We start from the raw sequence: 21150 nt of genomic DNA on the forward strand, positions 1-21150 counted from the left end.
CCCTTATGTTACCACCCGGGGTACCCGGGTACCCATGCAGAAATTTTGAGGTAAAACTGTCGTAAACTTGAAAATAAATTTATGTATTGGATGAATATTGATTTATTAATATTTCATAGAGATATTTCGAGCAAAGTACAATAATAAATTCGTATACAGTAACCTTTATAATCCTCTGCAGGTATAAGATTTAGGCAGCCGCACTATCTGGGTACCCCGGGTGGTCATTAGTGTGACATTTTTTGGGTGGTAACATAAGGGTTAATTCGATCGTAGATTTATAAGTGATGAAAGGGAATTGTTTAAAGGAAAGATTGACCTTTCAAGAAACCCTTGGAGCAATGAATTTTTGTGACAAAATTGTTTTACAATAAAGCGGAGATGTCAGCAACTCATGTGTTGCTTTATTTTCTTGTTTATTCTTCCTTCTCTCGTCTCTCTGACAACCAACGTTCAGTCGCTTCGCTAGAGCGAACGATTTCTCATTCCACTCTCATTTTTAAACTGATTTCCAAATAAAGCATGCCGTCATATGTGTGTGTGTGTGTGTGTGTGTGTGTGTGTGTGTGTGTGTGTGTGTGTATTCACGATCGGTCTCGCGTTTCGATACTGCACTTTTTTTTAGCTCGAAATATTATACCGTGTCTCTTATATACATACATGTATACATATATCTAATTAGTCTTTTTAACGGTTTAATCAATTTAAAAAATTGTAAAAATTTTCCTGATGAAAGAAATTCTTATAATATCTCATAATATTTTTAAGAATTGTTCATTTTTTAAATTTATAAAAATTTCTGAAAAAAACTTTAAACTTCTCTTTAGATTTTGTAAGTTTTTCGAAAATTAGATTAAAAAATCTTAGAAATCTTAAAATATTTTAAAATTGACGTATGTAAAGAATTCTAAAAAAAATGTAGATTTTCTTAATATTTCTGAAGTATTGCAATTTAGATGTATGAAAAAATCTGAGAAATTTTCTAAAAAAGATTTATATATAATGTATACAAAATTTCTAAAAAAAATTTCAAAATTTATATAGAAATTCTGAAAAATTACGTTAAATTACATTGAAGAATTCCACAAAAAATGTTCATCAAGTTTGGATATGATTGCGTATGATTGCAAACCTTAATTAAGAAACAGAAGTTAGGGGGGAACATTTGGTTTTAAGATGCGTTATGAAAATATAACTTATACAACACATATATGACATTTGTTCAGGTAGCATTAAGATCCGTTTATTTCGATTTGCATCGCCTCCACAGAAACACGTATGCCAGCAAATGGAAGACGGCGTAAATGACAGCCATGAGGATAATGTTAGGCCAGAAATCGCGCTCGTTGAAATCGTAACGATCCAACACCTCAGCACCCTCGGTGAGGCAGGGTAGCTCGGTTATTTCGCAGGCTGTTTACAGAAAACAGTTCCATTATGCGTCTCATAGAGGAGTAATAAGGTTCAATGAAACTTACATATATTATGTACGCCTTTCCATTGGATAATAGTGAGAGCTTCTGTGGAGTGTAGTAGCCAGGAAAAGTATCTTATCCATTGTACGTATACAGGTAATGAACTGATAATCGTGCATCAATAAAAGGAATTAAAAAGGCTTCGCGATATAAAAAGAGAAGGAAGACCAAATCTACATTACAGTAGATCCCCGTATAACGCAAACTTTGTATGTTTAAATTGTATGTTTGTTTGTTCAAAATTTCATCAAAATAAATTGAGTGATTTTCGAAATTTTGGAAAAAAAATTTTTTCTTCAATTTTGACATCCTGTATCTTTGAAACTACTCAAATAGCACAAAGAGCTCAAAAAGAATTCAGTGATATGTCATATCAATTCTGAATTCATTTTCAGATGCAAAAAGAATTCTAGTTGTATCTGAAAATGAGTTCAGAATTGATGACATTCGACTGAATTCTTTTCGAATTCTTTTGAACTCTCTGTACTATCTGGATAAGTCATTCAGACATATGATCAGATAGATGATACGAAATTTTCGTCTTGAATTTGTGTGAGAAATCATCATTAAAATCTTTTAAAGTACTCTTATAAGTATCCTAGATAATCATAAATACCTAAGCTTGATGAAAGGCCCCATAGTTATCATAAGAATGTAATCGAAGGGCACCAAGTACGCCATTGCCAATGGCACGCTCTGGTAAACGGCAGAGAAAAAACATCCTGGAGTACATGAGAACGCGCATAAATGGACCTTAAACTTATTGTCCATTATGCTATTTAAACAGAAACACTTACCGCAAGCGGTAGACACGTTTATCGTAAATATAACTACTAAAATGGTCAGGCTAAGAGCGTCCATTGTGGGACGTAAACCAGCCAACCAATACATTATTATGGTGAACAGAATTGATTCCATCAGCAGTCCAGGTATCTGAAAATTTCAACGCTTTCGCAAATCGATAAGTATACTTCCTCCCATACAGCACATTCCAACAATATTACAACAATATTGCAACGTTATAGCAATATTGCAGTAACATTTGCACCAATGTTGTTGCAAGCTTTTGTATGTATTGTATGGATTGTATCTGTACATCCTTAGCAAAAATAAAAATCGGAGCGTAAGTCGAATATAAAGAGAAAACAACAAAAGCAAAACTTTGAGGAAGCGTAAACGGAACAATGAAACGTAAAGAAACCCAGTAATCACCATCTAACACATAATAATTTCAATGTTAGAATTTTACAATATAAATGTTAGGTACCATACGTTATTAGATATTTATATTTTTGAGTGTAAAATTATAACATTGATGTTATATTACTGGTTGGAGTTAATTTTCTTTATTGGATGATTTACCTTTTAAAACGATTCTTTCACATTTCGCTGTTCTAATTTATGTTCCGAAAAGTTTCTTTTACGCTTCTGTTATGCTTCCTTTATATTCCATTTATGTTCTGATTTTTATCTTTGCCAAGGGTAGGTTGTTTGATGAATCGAACTTACCAGCGATATCATTCGTGCCAAATAGTAAAGATGGACGGAATACATGCCCGCCTTGTACTCTCGAAGGAGAAGCGGTAATTCTTGTGGGATCAACGCCAAAGTAGTGTACATGGGGAAGAATGCGTTTTCACATACCAGGAGATAAATAACACCGTCTACAGCCTGAATGCCTAACTGATCAAGGTGGATGGCTCCTACGAAACACAGACCGGCAGTCGTTGCGATGCTCTGCAACGGGATCCGTTATTATAACAATATATACATCCTGACAAGTCATTCAATCGATTCGTCGTACGCATATTTATCCGGATTTTAGGATCATTTAAAGATCACAGAACCTGACTTGTTCCACAGTTTACTTACCACTTTCTGCAGTATCCTGATCAATTGCACTGATGGATCCCGCAGAACTTGCAAAAATCCACGATAGATTAGCCAGTAGAGCCGCAACCAGCAACGCGGTTCTACGCTGAATTAGATAAAAACGTAAATGTAGTTAAAGTTATCAGATTTTCTTAAGGGGATCCTAAAGTGAAGCTTAAATTCCGACGAAATCACTTCCATTGATAAAATGCAACATCTTAGAGCCTAAGTATAAAGATGGTCATAACTGAATCAATAGAACATAAGTTGTAGGTTGACCAAAATATTGTAACTCAGTTACGACTATCTTTCTGCTGAGGCTTATAGAATTATATTCAGTCTAATTAAAACACTATTGATCTACGAAAATTGATATATATGAGTGCGTACGATATTGACATAGTAGTAAGATAAAGATATGTCGATGTGCTACATTTTAAAATATAGATGGTAAAACAGCGATCTTATCGGAGTTTGGGCTACACTTTAGGAGATATTCATATCTGTTCTTACATTTAAGATCTACATCTCTTAATTACAGTCTTAGAGGATATAAATCAATCACAGATCCGTATTAATATTTAAATACTTAGGTCTTGAAATATAAAAACTGGACTATGAATACAGGCTTTAAATACTTTTGATATATTTGCACTGTTAATGAATTTTTTTTAGTATGAGGTACTCACAAAGCTTGCGTTTCGCGACTATTTTCTCCGGTCTGAAACAAAAGGACAAATTTCTGCGTGATTTCTTTTAAATCAATCATTAACATTTGTCTACGTAACAATTCCACTTACGTGACGCTGCAAACAAGCAGTATCGAATTCTCGTTGTAATATAACATCGATCTCGTTGCATGCTTCGCTCGTGAGAAATGCGTCGCAAATCTTTTGTGCAATTTTTCCGCTACCGTCCGAGCCGCTGGGTGCGATTGCTAGAGTCGCCATCAGGAAATCGGCCGGATTATAATTGCATGGACACTCGTAACCTTGACTATGGGTGACAATGGTAATGACAATGAATGATTTAATCTGCACAAATAAGTTTCCGCCGTTTTTTATCAAAAATTAAGCATTTATTGTGAAAGAACGATACATAATGTTTTATTGATGTAAGTCAAAATGTAAGTGTAAGTTCTTTTTGCGTTTAGCATGAATCTTCATTCAATAATGCTTCCAATTCCGCGTCTTCGTACACTTTCGGCCTTCCGCTACGTTCTTTGTCTTCGATGTCAAATTCACCGTTCTTAAATTTTTGAAACCATTCACGACAACTTCTCTCACTTAAGATAGCCTCACCATATGCTTCTACAAGCAATCGATGAGCCTCAGTTGCAGATTTCTTCAAATTAAAGAAGTAAATCAAAAGTTTCCGCAAATGACGCTTATTCGGCTCAAAACTCAGCATTTTCGCACAAAAAAAAATATATGATGCTGATACAAAATCGCTAGTATTTCAAGGTTATGTTGTTGACAGATATCTAACCTTACGATATAATCAGATTTTACATCAGACAATTTTAACCATAGCTTGCTAGTGCCGTCTTTTGTCAAACGGCGGAAACTTATTTGTACACCTAATAATATATTCAGAATGCGGCTTCTTTCAAAGAATGACTGGTAAAAAAAATTCTCATGTCAAAATATTGTATTTTTATAAATTTGTAATATTTTAAATTTATGTATATTTCTAAAAAATACGTTTTAAATTTTTTCAGATTTTATTTCTTTGGAAATTACAGAATGAGAAATTTCAAAATATTTCAAAATTTATATAGTGTGTGTCCCTTATTTATATATAGTGCTCAAAACTGCTACAACGGTTTTAGCATATGAAAATAAGTCTAATAAACATATGCCCAATTTCGAATGGTTTCGGGGAGTTACGGGGTATTAAAATAAGAAAACATGAATCGAAATAATTGTTTAATGTCCTTATTCTATTGTTTTGATTCTTGAATCTTATTCTAATAGATTGTCATTAGATTTTTCATTTGTTCTCAAAATGAGATTCAGAATTCAGAACAATTATGAAAAGTGATATTTAATATTATCAATATTATCTGTGAAACTTCAAATATTTTTCAAAAAGTCCGAAACAATTTATTAATTCGTGCTAGAAAGTGTGTTGATGTTGATGAAGAAATTTTTTAGTATCTTTTGTAAAGCACCTTGGACGAAAAAAATACAGAAAAACTTTTTACGAAAAAGTACAGAAAAATTATATAGATTCAGACAAGATTTTAAAAATTTTTAATTTTTCCTAACTATTTAGTAGGATATAGAGTAGGGTTTGTTTGTCTTAGAAATTAGTTTTTCGTAGATATTCGTAATGAAACATAGACTCCCTGATGAAATAAAGCCCTGAAAAAGTAAAGCTTAGTCGGAGCGTCAAAGAAGTGTGAACAAAGAATTTTAACGCTTCTTAAACACTTCATTGACTTTCCATTGACTTTTAGTGGTTTTGAATATTCACACGCGAACTCTCCTCAAATGCTCCGTAAACTGTGTCCAAAACATCTGTTACATTTCCCACGTTTAAAATTTTTTTTTTCATTAACGTTTCTCATACGCTCCTCAACACTCCGCAAAGAATGCATGGAACGTTACTGATACACTTCCTAAACACTTCATTCATTAATACTTCGTTTACGCTTCCTAAACGTTCGGCAAAAAGTACACGGAGCATTCGAAAGTGTACGCTTTGTGTACACTTCCAGGATATAGAAATAAAAAAATTTATTTTAAAACGGAGCGTCATTGAGTTGTACAGCGAACGTAAACGAAGCGTTGTAATCAACCTAGTTGAGTAGTACGCGGCACCGCTACCAGAGGGACTTAGCGAGAACTAACTTCTCGAATTTAAAAAAAACCGCACAAACAGAACAAAAGACGTAGCATTGAAAGATTTTTCAGTTGTGTTGTAATGAAATAATTTTTTGAAGTGAGCCCCTAGGGCTCCAAGAAGAGAGCATAGCACTTTTTTTTTAGATATTTACCGAATAAAGGGAATATATTTTAAAATATTATTTGCTTATCAAGGACTTCGATTCCATTTCATTCACGTTTTAAGAACTCGACGATGCTTCATTTACATTCTCTAGACTGCCTAATCACGCTCCGTTTACATTCAACACATTCTGTTCGTGCTTGCCGAAGAACTTATCTATACTTTTATTTATCTTTCTTTAACATTTAGTTGCCGCTTCCTTTACAATCCATGTTTCAATTTTCGCTTCTTACAGGTTTCATTTACGTTTCTGTTACTCCCTCTTTACACTCCAATTAACGCTTTATTGACTCGCTTTACGTTTTATTTTCATCAAGGGTGTCGTTGTTGGAGAGCAAAGGATTTCTTGTTTTTTTCAAACAAGGTTACTTTATATTTCACTACGAATATTTACGAAAAACTAAGAATTTCTAAGATCTTGTCTCAATCTATGTAGTTTTTCGTAAAATTTTTCTGGCAAGGCATTAAATAGAATGACAAACATTAATTAAATAACAATGTATTACGATATTTTTTACTTCAATATTCTATAACTCTGATATTATATATATATATATATATATATATATATATATATATATATATATATATATACACACATTTTCCCTTTATATATTTTAATTAAGATTAAGTGAGACATACACAGTTAGAATGACATAGTATATACAAGGAGAAAGTATACAACTACATCTTTCTCTCTCGTAGAATTTTGACAAAATCATTCGTGGCTAAATTCTTTTATAGGAAGACTGATATTGTATATTCTATACCAATTTATCGTCAATAAAATTATGATTTGATCTACTTCATGTCCGAATGATGAAATGTATACCTGGAGAAAAACTGTATTGCTTGCGTACTGGTACCAGCAAATGCCACTCTACCGCCAGCTAAAAAGATTATACGATGGAAGCTATCGAAGATAGTGGAACTCGGTTGGTGTATGGTGCACAAAACCGTGCGATTACGCAATGCGAAAGAGACCATGTGCGACACGAGAACACTAGCCGAATGCGCGTCCAGTCCGGTTGTTGGCTCGTCCAGGAACAGTATTTCGGGGTCCGTCAATAGCTGGAAGGAAAACCGGAAATGTGCAGAAAGCGCTTACTAAAGTAGAATTACACGTGGGTACTCACCTCAGTGGCGAAAGCAAGTCTTTTCTTTTCTCCACCCGACAAAATCTTACCGTTGTCACCGTCACCGATGCGAGTATCAGATCTGTCAATCAGACCGACGTCTCTCAGCAAACGATTGATCCTGAGACGAATGTCCGAGGAATGAATTCTCCCGTCTAATTTCATTCTGGCCTGAAAATTGTTAAAGATATAAAGATATAGCGCGCGTAATGTTTGGACTGGATTTGAAGTTTCAAAGTAAATGTACCAATATATGGCCTATCTAAGCATTGCGAATTTTTAAATACTTTTATACACAGATCAGCCAACCAAAAAAGCACGTGAATTGTAGCTGCTGTGCTAATAGGCTTTCTACAATAAACTATTACCTAAGTTTTAAGTCTTAAGTCGTAAGAAATTGCAGACCAGTTACAGTTATATATGAGAAGCATAATCGACTATGATTTGTCAATTTCTTATGACTTAAAAGATTTAAAACTTTGATAATAGTTTATTGTATTGGGTGGATCCATATATTCGTTCGGTTTTTGTTAGTAGTGCAAAAACGGAGAATCATATCATTGATTAAAATTCATTCTTTGTATGAAAAAAAACTTGTTTCATTTTACCTTCAAAAACCGAACGAATATATGGATCCACCCAATAGAAAAGACTGTTATAGCTACATCTTAAAACTCAATGCAAATTCTTAAGAGGTGTATACTTTCAGACGATCTTATTCTAACTATCTATGTAACTCCCAGCAAATACCACACACATGCAACTAGTTATATATGTAACGTATCTCTGTAACTGTAATTTCTCATTCAACGATACAATTAAAATATAAAACGTGAGTTTATATTAAAATCATATTGGGAAATTATAATTAACAGGCCATTGTATTATGTAATTTGGCTGAGTACCTACAAACAACAAGTAGGCCATATTAGATACTAAGCTATATATTAGATATTAAGCTATATTGTTTAGTTATCTCACCATAAACCAAATGTGCTCGAGCACCGTCATCGTCTCGATAAACATGTCTTCTTGATGCATAAAGCCGCTATGACGTTTCATATATGAAGAGTCGGCTGGTACGCCATTGATGCGAACATCGCCGTACACCATAACGCCGGCTGCCAATCCAAGTAAAAACAAGTTTCGAATGTCTTCGTCTTCTTTAAAGCTTCAATTATATGAGAATTCTACCTACATTCTGCGCGAAATGCCAATGCTGTCATCAGCGAGCTTTTTCCAGCACCGCTACACAGTTGGGAAATTTGTGTTAAGTTTAACACATTTCACGAGTCCCAAACAGTCAATTTTTTATGTTAATTTAATACAAGATGTAGAATATGTTAAAAAATAACACAAATATTATGTAAAAAATTAACACAGGTGTAACACTGACACAATTTGTAAGCAAATTACATATATGGAAGTATATATTTTTTCAGTAACGTTAACATTTATGATACGTTAATTAACATGTATTTTATTTATCTTCCAAGGGAAAAGATATTCCCCTCAAATATTTCCTAAACATTCCTCTTCGATTTTAATAAATTTTTAATTTGTTGTTTTATAGACAAAAATAATAAGAGACATGAATTTTTTAATGTTGCATTTTTAAGGAGTGAAACATCTCTTAGAAAAAAATCGGTTTTTTCTTTTGAAGTGTAAAAATATCGCTGAGATTATAAAAAATAGAAAAAATGTTTAACCCTTAGTACATCTCAGTTTTTAGTAGCCACACAATGAGTCTTTTGTCCTAGATTTATTTTTATCACTTTTACAAGTATAAAAAAATTATTAAGTGATTTTTATATATATTTTGACAGCTTTAGAAAGTATTTGTAAAGTTGTATATTTATAACAAATTGTATATAAATTGTTATAACTAAATACAGTTAATAAAATAAGAAAAATTGTACCTTTTCATACAAAAATATAAAACTCTGAAACAAAAATGTTTAAAGGAAAAATTGTTTCAATATCTTAAAGTTGACATTCCAAACTATAAAAGGAAAAAAATAGTTTAAGTGTTGCCTGTCAAAAAAATTTAATTATTTAGTAATTTGAAAATGATGTTTTTTTTAATATGCATGAATGGTTACAAATTGAAGATATATTTCATTTCCATTTTAAATAATGCCTTTTATTATTACTATTGTATTAAAAAAACTTATAATTTATTAGGAAAATATTTTTTATAACAGTGCAGATATATAATATTACATACAATATGTAACACAAGGATGCCAAAACCGTCATATTTATTAAGGGCTAATGTTGTTCTAAGGTTAAATTTTTTTTTAATAATTCGCAAAATATTCCCGCAACACAAACGAGAACCAGTTGAAAATAGAAAAAAATAAAAATTTTTTTAGTTACAAAAAATGTACACTCTGTACACATGATGGGTTATTTGTGTTTACGCAGAGATGAACTTCGGAGTTATTCTAGTTTCTAGTTAAAGGATGCACGCAATGAGATATACGAATTAGGGCCGACAACGAAACTTGTTCTCTAGATATCAAATTTTTTTAGGAATAGAAGAGAGATCGGTATTTGATCAAGTATTGTTCTCAGTATTTCAAAGAAAAAAAATGCGCAAGACACAAATGACTCGAAGGTGTGTAATAAGGGTTAAAAGTAGAATGATTATAAGAGTACTTAATTATAATTGTAAACAAATTTTTAAAATTTTTATTCTTTATAACTAAATTAAATTTTTTTTGGTAAATATATCAATAGAGGGAGTTATATAGCCCCGATGACTTTAACCTTAACATATGTTATCAAGATCATGAGCTTGAGTGATCTTTGATGTATAATTGAAACTGATACTAAAAACTTATTTTTCAATGTAATATTTCAGTAAAACAATAGAATTAAAAGAATCGCTTGTTTATACGTATTATATATTCAATAACTGAAGGAAGAATATGATTGATGGAAGAGTATAAAGATGGAAAGTGACAATTATTGGTCAATTGGTATTTTTTTTATAACATTTGTTACTTTTGTCCCGTGTTATATTTGTTCCTCCCTTTCTCCCCTCTCTCCTCCTCCCTCTGGTTTCCTCTAATATAGATTTTTAATATTACTACATATATTGAAACATGGTTTAAATGAAATTTTCTTGATAGTACAATTTTTTGTTATTTTGTGTAAAAATTAAATTAGGGACACATGATATCTTGGGCTACATTCGATGAAAGCATTATAAGCGCTATTATGTCTAATTTTATATTATCGTTCATTAAATATAAAATAAGGATTGAATAATGCAATAGCACGTCTCTCTCTGCTTTGAAAATTAATATTAACTTGCCATTATATATAATTTGTATTTACCTTCATATTAATATAAATGTTACATAACCTTTATTCTTTATTTCTTGATAATTATTTAATTTTGTTAATTGACATTATAAATTTAAAGTGTTTGTTATTTATGTTTCGCGGTGTACTTTTGTTCTAATGAAATTTTTATATATACACGTACATAAAGTTATAATTTATTATCGATTTACCATATATTTTTAAGTGTTAAAAATAGTTTTTAAGTTACAAACTGTTTAATGTCTTTATAGTCAATTTTGACGATAATTTATTTTATTTAGTTTATCTACCAATATTTTATTAAGGACGTACATACAACCTTTTATATGATTTGATTCAAGCTACATCATTAATATAACAGAAATTTATTCATTTATTTATACTGCCTACCCTTTCTCGCTATTAACCGATTGATTCGGAATCATGACTCTTCACTATATCATTTATTTTTATCAAATTTGACTACATATGATATGGTTGCGATATACCATCCTTTGTAACACGAAGGTAAGATGATTTTTAGAAATCTGTTATATTATTTATCGTAACTTGAATGTGAGATGATCCTTATAATATGTTAATATAATTATATTTGGATAATATAATTATTTATGTATTTCTGCGGCTGATGAGGACTAAGTATAGTCGAAATGTATCGTTGAAACTTATCGTTGGAAAATTATAATTTGTGATTAATAAATATTGTTTAGTATACCTAAGTATAGCTTGTTTAATGTATTGACCTAGTTTTACTATTTATTAATTTGATTACGAACATTAATTAATCTATGTATTAATTGTGCAGTGATTATGGATAACTTACCTGCCGCCTAAGATCGCAGTAAGTTCGCCAGGCCGTACCACACCTCGAACTGAAAGTGCCATCACCGTTTCATTTTATGTTACATATGAAATAATATATTTTGTTTAAATACCGTTGTTGATGAGCTGTTTGCTTATGGTGCGTCGGTTCTGGTCCATCGCATAAATAGATAAGTTTTGCCAAGAAAGCATCGTTCCTTCTTGATATATTCTACGTCGAGGTACATCAAGCTTAACATCCATTACGTTCTAAACTTGGTAAGAGAATGCAAAACGAATAAATTTTATCTGGTTTTTCTCAATTGTTTTCTTTAGAGAGATGCAATTTTCGAAACATCTTTATCTTATGATAATTACAAAAGCGATCTCCAAACACGATAACAAAAAAAATTTCAAATATAGTCAGATTAAAATCGTAACAAGATACATACGTAGATAGTGATATGTCATACATTCTTAATAATTATTCAACTACATTTAATATATCCAAAATTTTCTGTTTGTTCTATGATATTATCAATATTAAATATGATGACATAACTCTTTTATAGCAACACTGGCCGGAATTCATAATCTGTTCTTAATCTCAAGATATTTCAAGCACTGGATCATCTCGAATCTTGAGCAACGTCTATGGATTCCGCTCTTTGTGTTGCTATAATTTACTAAATTTATCAATACTTTATCAATATTACATTTATCAATACTTTGATATGTTGTTTAGTATTATATATTTTGTTAAAAGCCTATCTTTACGAAATTATTATTTTCATGCAATTAGTGAAGTGTTTTTATTGTGTCAAAAATGTAAAATGATATTAAAATTATAAAAAATTTAAATAGAATATATAGAACCATATATAAAAATCGATATACTTGTTTATTAACTTGATAAAAATAACTTTTAACAGAAACAAAATCTTAGAATATTTCAAAATTGTATATATAAAGATTCTCGAAAAGATTTTCTGTAGATTTTCTTAGAATTAAAAAAAAATATTACAATTCATATAAAAAAATCTGAAAAATTTTTTGATAAATTATTCAAGAAATTTTTTAAAAGTAACAGATTTTTAAAAAATTTTGAAATTTATATAGAAATTCTAAAAAATTATATGAAAAATTTTTTTAAAAATTTTTACCAGAAATATCTTCAAAGCTTAATAAGATAAGTCTTTATAAGATAGAATTTAGCTTGCTTTGGTGAAAAAATTTTTCTAATATTTTTAATACATTAAATTTTTGAAGATTAAAAAAAATACTTTTTAAACTTTTCTAGAGTTTATAAGTTTTTTCTTGGAAATTTTTTACATAATGAGAAATCTTAGAATATTTTAAAATTCGATAAAGATGTAGCGACTTTCTCAACATTTCTGGTACACATTTTGATTTATATAAAAAAAAAATCCGACAAATTAAAAAAATTATATAGAAATTGTAAAAAATTCTGAAGAAATTTATCTAAAAATTCTAAAAATAATATGTATAAGAATTTTAAGAAAAATTTTCGCAAGGTGTCTGCAAATCTAATTTTTAGACTATACTATATTTTCGTAAGAGACATGATATGGCATAAATAAATTACCTTTATTATATTGATGTAATCCTGATAACAACAGGATATAATCACAACGATTTATGCAAATAACTGTAGAACGTTACACGTGACTGTAGAAGGATGAGAAACCGATAAGATGTATCGCGAAATGAATATTGACACAATAAAAGCACAACTTTTGTAGGCGTCGCGTTTGCTTCTCGTCAACGCGAGTAACTGGTCTACCACTCGATACACCTGATGCACTTCGCCTGTGTTCACTTCCTTTCTTCTTTTCAACCAAACATCACGCGTGTACTAACGCAATATAACAACAATATTAGAAAGACTCGTCCAAGTTTATCGATCGCAAAAAGCTTATATTAGAGAGATACGAATACACACATTTTATCTTTTCTCATTAAATATTAATATTAATGATCACGATACATTAAATTATTATTAATATTAAAAACGTGAAATTATTGCGATTATTGCAGAGTCGGCACGTGCGAACAATGATTAAACAGCTGTAGCAATAATTTGACACTTACGAATCGACAGTTCGTTCGCCGATTCGCGGATGCGTAAAGTAAGCGCATAGACACCCATCCGAGGCTTTCTCCCGTTTCTGAAAAAAAATACCGTCCTCATTGTAGTAAATGTTCGTGACTCAGGCGACTTGTGGTAATCGAAAACCGAAACCCTACGCGTACGTCAAGCGAGACAGACGAGTGGCCAGTTCGGGCTGATCTTATTTCGCTATTGGAATTGTCGCACATTGCTTTTTAACATTAGCAGTGACGATAACGGTCTTTTTCCTCGCATTTGTATCTTATTTCTTCCCTGTCTGCTTCCAGTCGAATGCCGACAATCCCGGCACAATCTTCAACTCGCGGACCGACAGCAATATCGCGAGTAATATATCATCTATATAGATCTCGGTGTTCTACTTTTTATTTTTTTTTTTTTCTACGACATACTTGAAGATCTCCCGAGATTGTTTGCCATATCTCTGTATCACACGTGCGGTCGCACGGTATGTATGATAACCGGTTTGTAATAATATCTAGCGAATGAAAGAGTCAGCTCCGATACAGGAAATGCGGCTGGCATGTAGGTGGTAGTTGTACCGCGTTGTTTCGTTATGTCAAAGCACATTTTTTCCAAGTTCTTATTACGTGGCCTTTTGTGGTCATCGCGCGTCAACATCGATATTTTCAACAGCATTCATAAATTACACTTAATAATCATGTTTGTAAATTTCCAAACTTGCAACTAGATGTGCAGACTCTCTCAAAAGATTCGAAATTGCACATATAAAATTAAGTAATATTTTAGTGAAAAATTATATAAGTTCAATTTATGTCGTAATCTATTGCTAATGCCAACGTTTCATGAACTTTATCATTAATATTATATTTTAGTCTAGAGTTGTGATTTATGTAGCATTGTTTAATTAAAAAAAATAATTACAGTCATATAGAAACTTTTTTCTAAAACTAAATTGTAAACTATTTTAGAAGATAAACGAAAAAGTTTTCCGTCAGAAAATTAACTTGCGGTTATATTTCCTAGATTAGTAAAAAATTGTAAAAAATTGATTAAATGTAAGGATGGTTATTTTGACAAAAAATATCTAATATCCATTAATATTTTTCGTGTAAAAAATTTTATAAAAATGTTATTTGCAGGACTATCAAACATTTTATATTATCTTTTATTTTATTATAAGATGAGTAAAATAATAAAAATATTATATGTTAAATTATATGCACAATGTGGATAGCAAACTGACATAATTTATTGTCATTTTGATATCAAATAAATACAAAATGATAATAAAAACGTTAAAATAATGACAAATTACATCAGTTTGCTATCTAGAAAATTTTGATGTCAAATAAATACAAAATGATTAATAAAAACGTTAAAATAATGACAAATTACATCAGCTTGCTATCTAGAAAATTTTATTTATTTCTACTATATACAATTTCATTTTACAATATATAATAAACATTTTTGATTAATGGTTTCCAACAAAAGCAGGCTGTATAAATATTTATATGTCTCAAAATTTTCGGCTCAAAATATTATAGCAAGAAAATTTTCGAAAAATTAAGTAAAAATGTTGTATGTAAATTTTTATTTTAAGCAGTAATTTTTCAAAATAATAATATATATATTAAGTGTGATATTGAGTTATTGTGAATATCTTTTTGATGGCGGAGACACTCAAGTGCAAGATACAAAAATGTTATTAAAATTGTTTATTAAAAGTACACACAGCATTAGAATTAAATCGTTGCTGATGATATATATATATATATATATATATATATAAGGCTACTTTGAGCGGAAGGTTTTTGATAGTAGCGCGAAAAATGCCAGAAAGCGGAACGCGATGATAAGCACAAATAAGCAGATAATATCCATCCAAAAGTCCTCTTTTTTAAAATTAAAAGTTTGGAGAATCATGCGTCCCGATTTTGGACATGTCACATTGCTTCTGGTGCACGCTATAGAATCGACCTCTGACCACTGGTTGATCAAAAGTGCTTCGTTGCCATAACGAAACCAAGATAAATATGAAAACCATACGAAATAGGATGGTACGGATCTATTACACATGAAAAATCGATATTTTAATCAGCATTGTTGTTCAGTCATTGTTATTCGAAATAATGTGAGATACTCACGCTGTGTTTAGGAAAAAGCCGCCAAAAAGTAAAAATGGAATTATAACTGGGGGACCAACGGAGAGCGCCACAGATACGCGATTGCTAATACAAGATATTAAATAGCCTGCAAGAGAAATAAAACTTTAAATAATTATTAAAAAAAAAAGATAACACACTATATTAATATATTCTATCTAAACGTATCCAGGAGAATTGGAAGGATTTAAACTGCTCTAAAATTTCTATTTTTTCATTTTTAATTATAAAAAAAATATCATTCTCCCTCTCTACTTTTGATTCTGAATAATATTTTTTGGCATATAAAATATAAAATATTTTTTGCCCATTATGACCATGTAAATAACTTCCATTAGTTAGAATTTCTATTAGAAATCAGAAACGAGAAGGAAATATTTAAACTTTAAAGTATCCGCGAAAAAAACGATTCATTATCACAAAATGTTTTCGTCTATGTGATAAAAAAATTGATAAAAATCTTCCCCGTAAAAAACATCCTGAATATACCTATGCCGTAAGCTTTCGATTACCGAATGAAGTCGACACGTTGCCGACGAGAGCTACTATAGCAGTAGCGACGAAGAAGTGCTTTACGTCTGGATAAAGACCAATCATAGGATAAACTATGGCGGTGAAGATCATCGGTATCGCTAAAAATATCGGCGCTTCTGTTAACGTCTTGCAGATGAAGTAGACATCGGTGCGATACATACCGTTCTTGTGTTCGCGAAGAAATATCGGTAACTCGGCGCAGAACACCTGTATATTTTACAACACACATGTATATTTTATGTCTATTTCTACTTAGTTTTGATTCAAATTATTTTCTAGTTTTAATAATAATTCTAGTAATTCTAATTAATAATAGTTTTCATTAATCATTGTCAAAAAAAATATAGTGGTAGCAACTATATAGATGACTATACAATTTTTATATTATGTAGAATTAATACGTAATTGAATAAACTATTTTATATTTGCAATGCCTATAAAATAGTTTATTTAATTATTATATAATAATTTTACATATAAAACTTGTATAGTTGTCATCTATATAGGTGTTTTCACTATGTTTTCTTCGCACAATAAGTATAAAAGAACTATTATTAACTTGAATTATTAGAATTACTATTAAAATTAGAAAAAGGTGCAACATTTTTCTCTGATGTTTATTTCCGCCAATGTAGATTATTTTAATCTCAGTTTAATTTATTTTTTATCTTTTCCTAGTCTTAAGAATTAAAAAAAGATGATAAGAGAGAATTAAATCGAGATTAAAATTAATCTACATTGGTAAAAATGGATACATGAATGATATTCTAGTAAGAATTAGAAAGAGATAAAGAATAAATTAAACCGAGATTAAATTTAATTTACAGAGAGTGGTAGAAATTCACATTAATAGAATACTAATTTTGCAGTTTTCATATTGTTTTCAGTCACCGTCACGGAATTACAAATATCAATTCAATGATTTATTACGTCTTAAAGTCTCACGTTAATGACTGCGAAGACATTTTGGAAAGTCATATTGGTAAGGAAGATAAATAGGGCGCCATTGATGTTCATCACACCGTCCTGATCTATTCGCTGACCGAAGTAAATGATGCCGATCAACAACGAGATCATCTGTAGCAAAAAATTTAAATTCGTTTTTTCGTAACTGTCTTTGTTATCTTTTATACTTGTCAACGATTATTCGCGCAAATAAGTAGTGCGTCAATGAGCGTAAAGAGGATTAAATTTGCAAATAGATTTAATATTGGAGGGAAACGTACGATAGTCTGCAGGAAGCGGACTTTAATGAGGATCGGTTCTTTAATCACCGATAGCCAAGATCGCCATAGAACCGCACGGAATTGTTCACACCAGCTGGCTTTGTAAACCGATCGGCTGGAATTCTTGGAATGATTGAACCATCTGAGAGTATCTTCGAATTCGTCATGAACGGCCTCAGCCTTCAGAATGATATTTGCACCGTATTCGCTTCTCCGGAAGGTATCGCATGTCATTTCGATCGCGTGTTTACAAGTTTGCTCGCGTCCCGGTACCACAGCTAACACTTGCACAAAGAAGTCAGCAGGGTTGTGATTGCTGGGACAGGCAGCTCCGAGCCTGCAACAAAATGTGAATTTAAAACGGCTTAAAAATGAACTATTCAATCCTTGGATTAGACTTACGTCTTGAAGAAAGTACAAGCTTGCGCAGCTGTACCCATAAAAGCGACTCTTCCCTCGGCCATCAGCAGAATCTTGTCAAACAGAGCGAACAGCTCCGAAGACGGTTGATGTAAAGTGACGATGATCGTTTTACCACGTGCTGTTGAATTGTCTATTTATTAATTTTTTCAATGCAGAATAGCTTTGCTATATAATAAGGATCGGCACAAACTCACCCGCCAATGCTTTCAGAATGGAAACAACCTGATGAGCCATGAAGGAATCCAAACCCGACGTTGGCTCATCGCATAACATCAATGGAGGGTCAGTCAGTACCTCGGAAGCGAAAGACAATCTCTTCATCTCGCCTCCCGAGAGTCCCTTCTTTCTACCGGGTATTCCAATCACTGTGTTTCGGCATTTCGACAGAGCGAGCTACTTTCAAAAGGGATGCCATTAAATACAAGTTGTCCATAAATTTTGAGACAATAATCGTATAAAATAAAAAATATGTTATTAATATACATTGCTCTGATCTATTTTCTTTTTCAATTTTTGCATCATCAATTGAATAATTGTTCTCTTTATAAATGTCTTTAATTATTTGGTTACAGCAGCTTGATTTCTGGAATATCAAATCTTTAGTTTTTCAATAGTTTCGGAGACAAGAATTAAGTAGGGGAAGACAAGTCGGATGAGAAGACCGGATGTAAAGTTACATTTTCTTTAGTAATTCGATGATACTTTATAAATTGAAACTGCTGTAATAAATCAATTAAAAACGATTGTAAAAAATGAGAACTCTCAATAGCAAAAATTAAAAACTTAAGCAGAGCGGTATATTGATTGCAAAAGATCATATTTTAAATTAAAAACATACTCAAAATGTTTTTCTGTCGTGTGTTCTTTAACTTATGAGTTTTCCTAAATAAATCATTATCTAAGTTTAAATCTTATAAGCCATAAGAAATTAATGTCGATTACTCTTCTCACATTCGACCGTGATTAGTCGATTTCGGTTTATTAATTTAATATTTAAATATTAATTACTAAATATTAAGTATTAATTATTAAACATTATAAAATTTTTCTCTTGATAATTGTTCGTACTATTAAATATTAATAGTACAATTATTAAGAGAAAAATTTTGAATTTTCTCGCTTGCAATATAGTAAAGATATGTGATGATATATTTGACAACACGATCAAATTACTTCATTAATGACTTCATTAACTCGCTTAATTCTCTGATTACGAGGGATTTGCCGATCCATTCGCACTGCCGCTTGGAACATTAGGTGTTCCGTCACGGTGAGCGTGCCAACAAACAGATCGTTTTGTTGCACATAAGCCATCCTTGAGGTAAGAACGCCCGGTGATATTCTTTGGCCATTGGCGGCCATCAGACCGGATGCAGACAGTCCGTTTGCTAAACGAAACGTCAGTGCGTTCAATAAAGTCGTCTTGCCTGCGCCTGACGCACCCATAATTACGAGCAGTTCACCGGGGTAAGCTACTCCGTATGCTAGAATGATATTTCAGAACAAAATAAAGACTAGAATAATGACTAGAATGTATTTTGCAAAATTGTTAAATGTACAAAAAATAGACGAAAAGTTGTTTTTTTGTTTTTTCGTTTTATTTTACCATCTTTTAATATGTGCTTTTGCGCAACGAATTTTCTGGACCTGAACATCAGCCGATCCCAAATTCTGTCATTTTTCACGCTGCAATACACATTCAAATTGCTCCACATATACGTAATATTGTTGTCAAAATTTTCATTGTTAAAATCTGCGGTTGTCGACAAGCTCGAAATCGGCTTAAGATCAAACGAGTTCTCAGAGTTTCTGTCCAATGTATTTCCTTCATCTTCCTATAATGATTGTAAAACGTATTTTCCTCTTTGATTTTGTTGAAGAGAAATAATAATGTACATCTTTACTTTATGTATTCTTTCCATTGTGTATAAAGTATTCTCTAGTGGAAAAAAATTTTTATATTATAATATTTTTAAAACTTTTTCATATTTTATGAAGACTTCTAAAAAAAGATCTTAAACTTCTTTTGATTTTATAAGTTTTCTTCGGAAATGATAGAATGAGAAATCTTAAAATATTTAGAATTCACAATTTATATATATTTAGGCCATATAGAATAAAGTTGTCGAAACCGAATCGCACCATTTTTCATTAGATTTTCCAATGAAAAATTTTAGAATATTTTAGAACTCACGTATATAAACAATTTTAGAAAAGATATTAACTTTCTTAGCATTTCCGAAGTGTTTCAATTTGAAAAATCTGAGAAATTTTCTAAAATATTATAAAATTATACAGAAATTTCGAAAAATTATATGAGGAAACCTTAGAAAAATTTTCGCTAGAAAAAAATGTTATTTTAAAAATGCAGATATTTTCTCAGCATTTCTGAAGTAATTCCAATTAATTCATATAAGAAAATCTGAAAATTTTTCAAAAAGTTATAAAATTTATAGAAAAGTTATAGCATTCTAAAGAAATCTTTCATCAGAATTTCATACAAGCTATCGAATATTTTTTACGTATTTCTTGCCAATTTTAAAACAAAATTTTTGAATAAAAATATCAAGAAATTTATCGTTATTATGCCTTTTTTAATTTTCTAACATTAAAAATTAATTTATCAAAGTTCTATTATTTTTGAATATTGAATGAATCTCAACTTTAGTGTCAACTTTTGTTAAAAGAAAAAAAAAGTACCTAATTACATCCATCAGATAATCGAAGCTGATGAAGCCATAGGCATGAAAATCGTCTAGGCTGAGTTTAAAAAAGCTGTCACGAGTACGAGAATAAAATGTACGCGTAAAATAAATTTTTTTAAAATACGCAAAACGCTCCAACTAAAAATTATTTGTCACACAATCGCTACATCGACTCGCTATTTCTCGATGTACCGCATTGACACAGAACGTGATAATTATATCATATAAGTATCTTACTTACGAAGGAAATTGTACGATAAGTGACTCTTTGAATCTTATTAACAGAAGATGTCGTAGATATCAATGGTTCTGTTTCTTCGGTAGCCGTCATTTTTATACGACTTTCCTCCGACGC

General features: G+C 31.0%; 2 protein-coding genes across 3 annotated transcripts; both read right to left on the reverse strand.

The window, feature by feature from the left end:
- Positions 1-78: 78 nt before the first annotated feature.
- LOC105149724 (protein scarlet) lies at positions 79-13469 on the reverse strand. Its single transcript, XM_011062332.2, has 15 exons — positions 13236-13469; positions 11764-11904; positions 11652-11700; positions 8694-8743; positions 8477-8616; positions 7496-7666; positions 7192-7430; positions 4148-4343; positions 4037-4068; positions 3348-3453; positions 2985-3212; positions 2273-2408; positions 2092-2197; positions 1479-1579; positions 79-1413 (listed from the first exon to the last, which is right to left on the reverse strand). Exons 2-15 carry the CDS (start codon positions 11891-11893, stop codon positions 1244-1246), a joined length of 1854 nt encoding a protein of 617 aa, XP_011060634.2. The 5' UTR covers positions 11894-11904; positions 13236-13469; the 3' UTR covers positions 79-1243.
- A 1852-nt stretch (positions 13470-15321) lies between these two features.
- LOC105149723 (eye pigment precursor family transporter white) lies at positions 15322-21137 on the reverse strand. Of its 2 annotated transcripts, XM_011062331.2 has the most exons (11): positions 21037-21137; positions 19697-19925; positions 19264-19574; positions 18285-18483; positions 18070-18208; positions 17668-18004; positions 17387-17518; positions 16603-16648; positions 16420-16539; positions 15890-15995; positions 15322-15810 (listed from the first exon to the last, which is right to left on the reverse strand). In XM_011062331.2, the coding sequence occupies exons 1-11, from the start codon at positions 21124-21126 to the stop codon at positions 15537-15539; spliced, it is 1983 nt and encodes a 660-aa protein (XP_011060633.1). In that variant the 5' UTR covers positions 21127-21137; the 3' UTR covers positions 15322-15536. The 2 variants fall into 2 exon arrangements, with proteins under 2 accessions (XP_011060633.1, XP_011060632.1); XM_011062330.2 differs by having other exon boundaries at positions 16420-16648.
- Between the last annotated feature and the right edge of the window lie 13 nt (positions 21138-21150).

The sequence above is a fragment of the Acromyrmex echinatior genome, chromosome 1, assembly GCF_024713525.1.
Source record: "Acromyrmex echinatior isolate Ae372 chromosome 1, ASM2471352v2, whole genome shotgun sequence".
NCBI lineage: Eukaryota > Metazoa > Arthropoda > Insecta > Hymenoptera > Formicidae > Acromyrmex > Acromyrmex echinatior.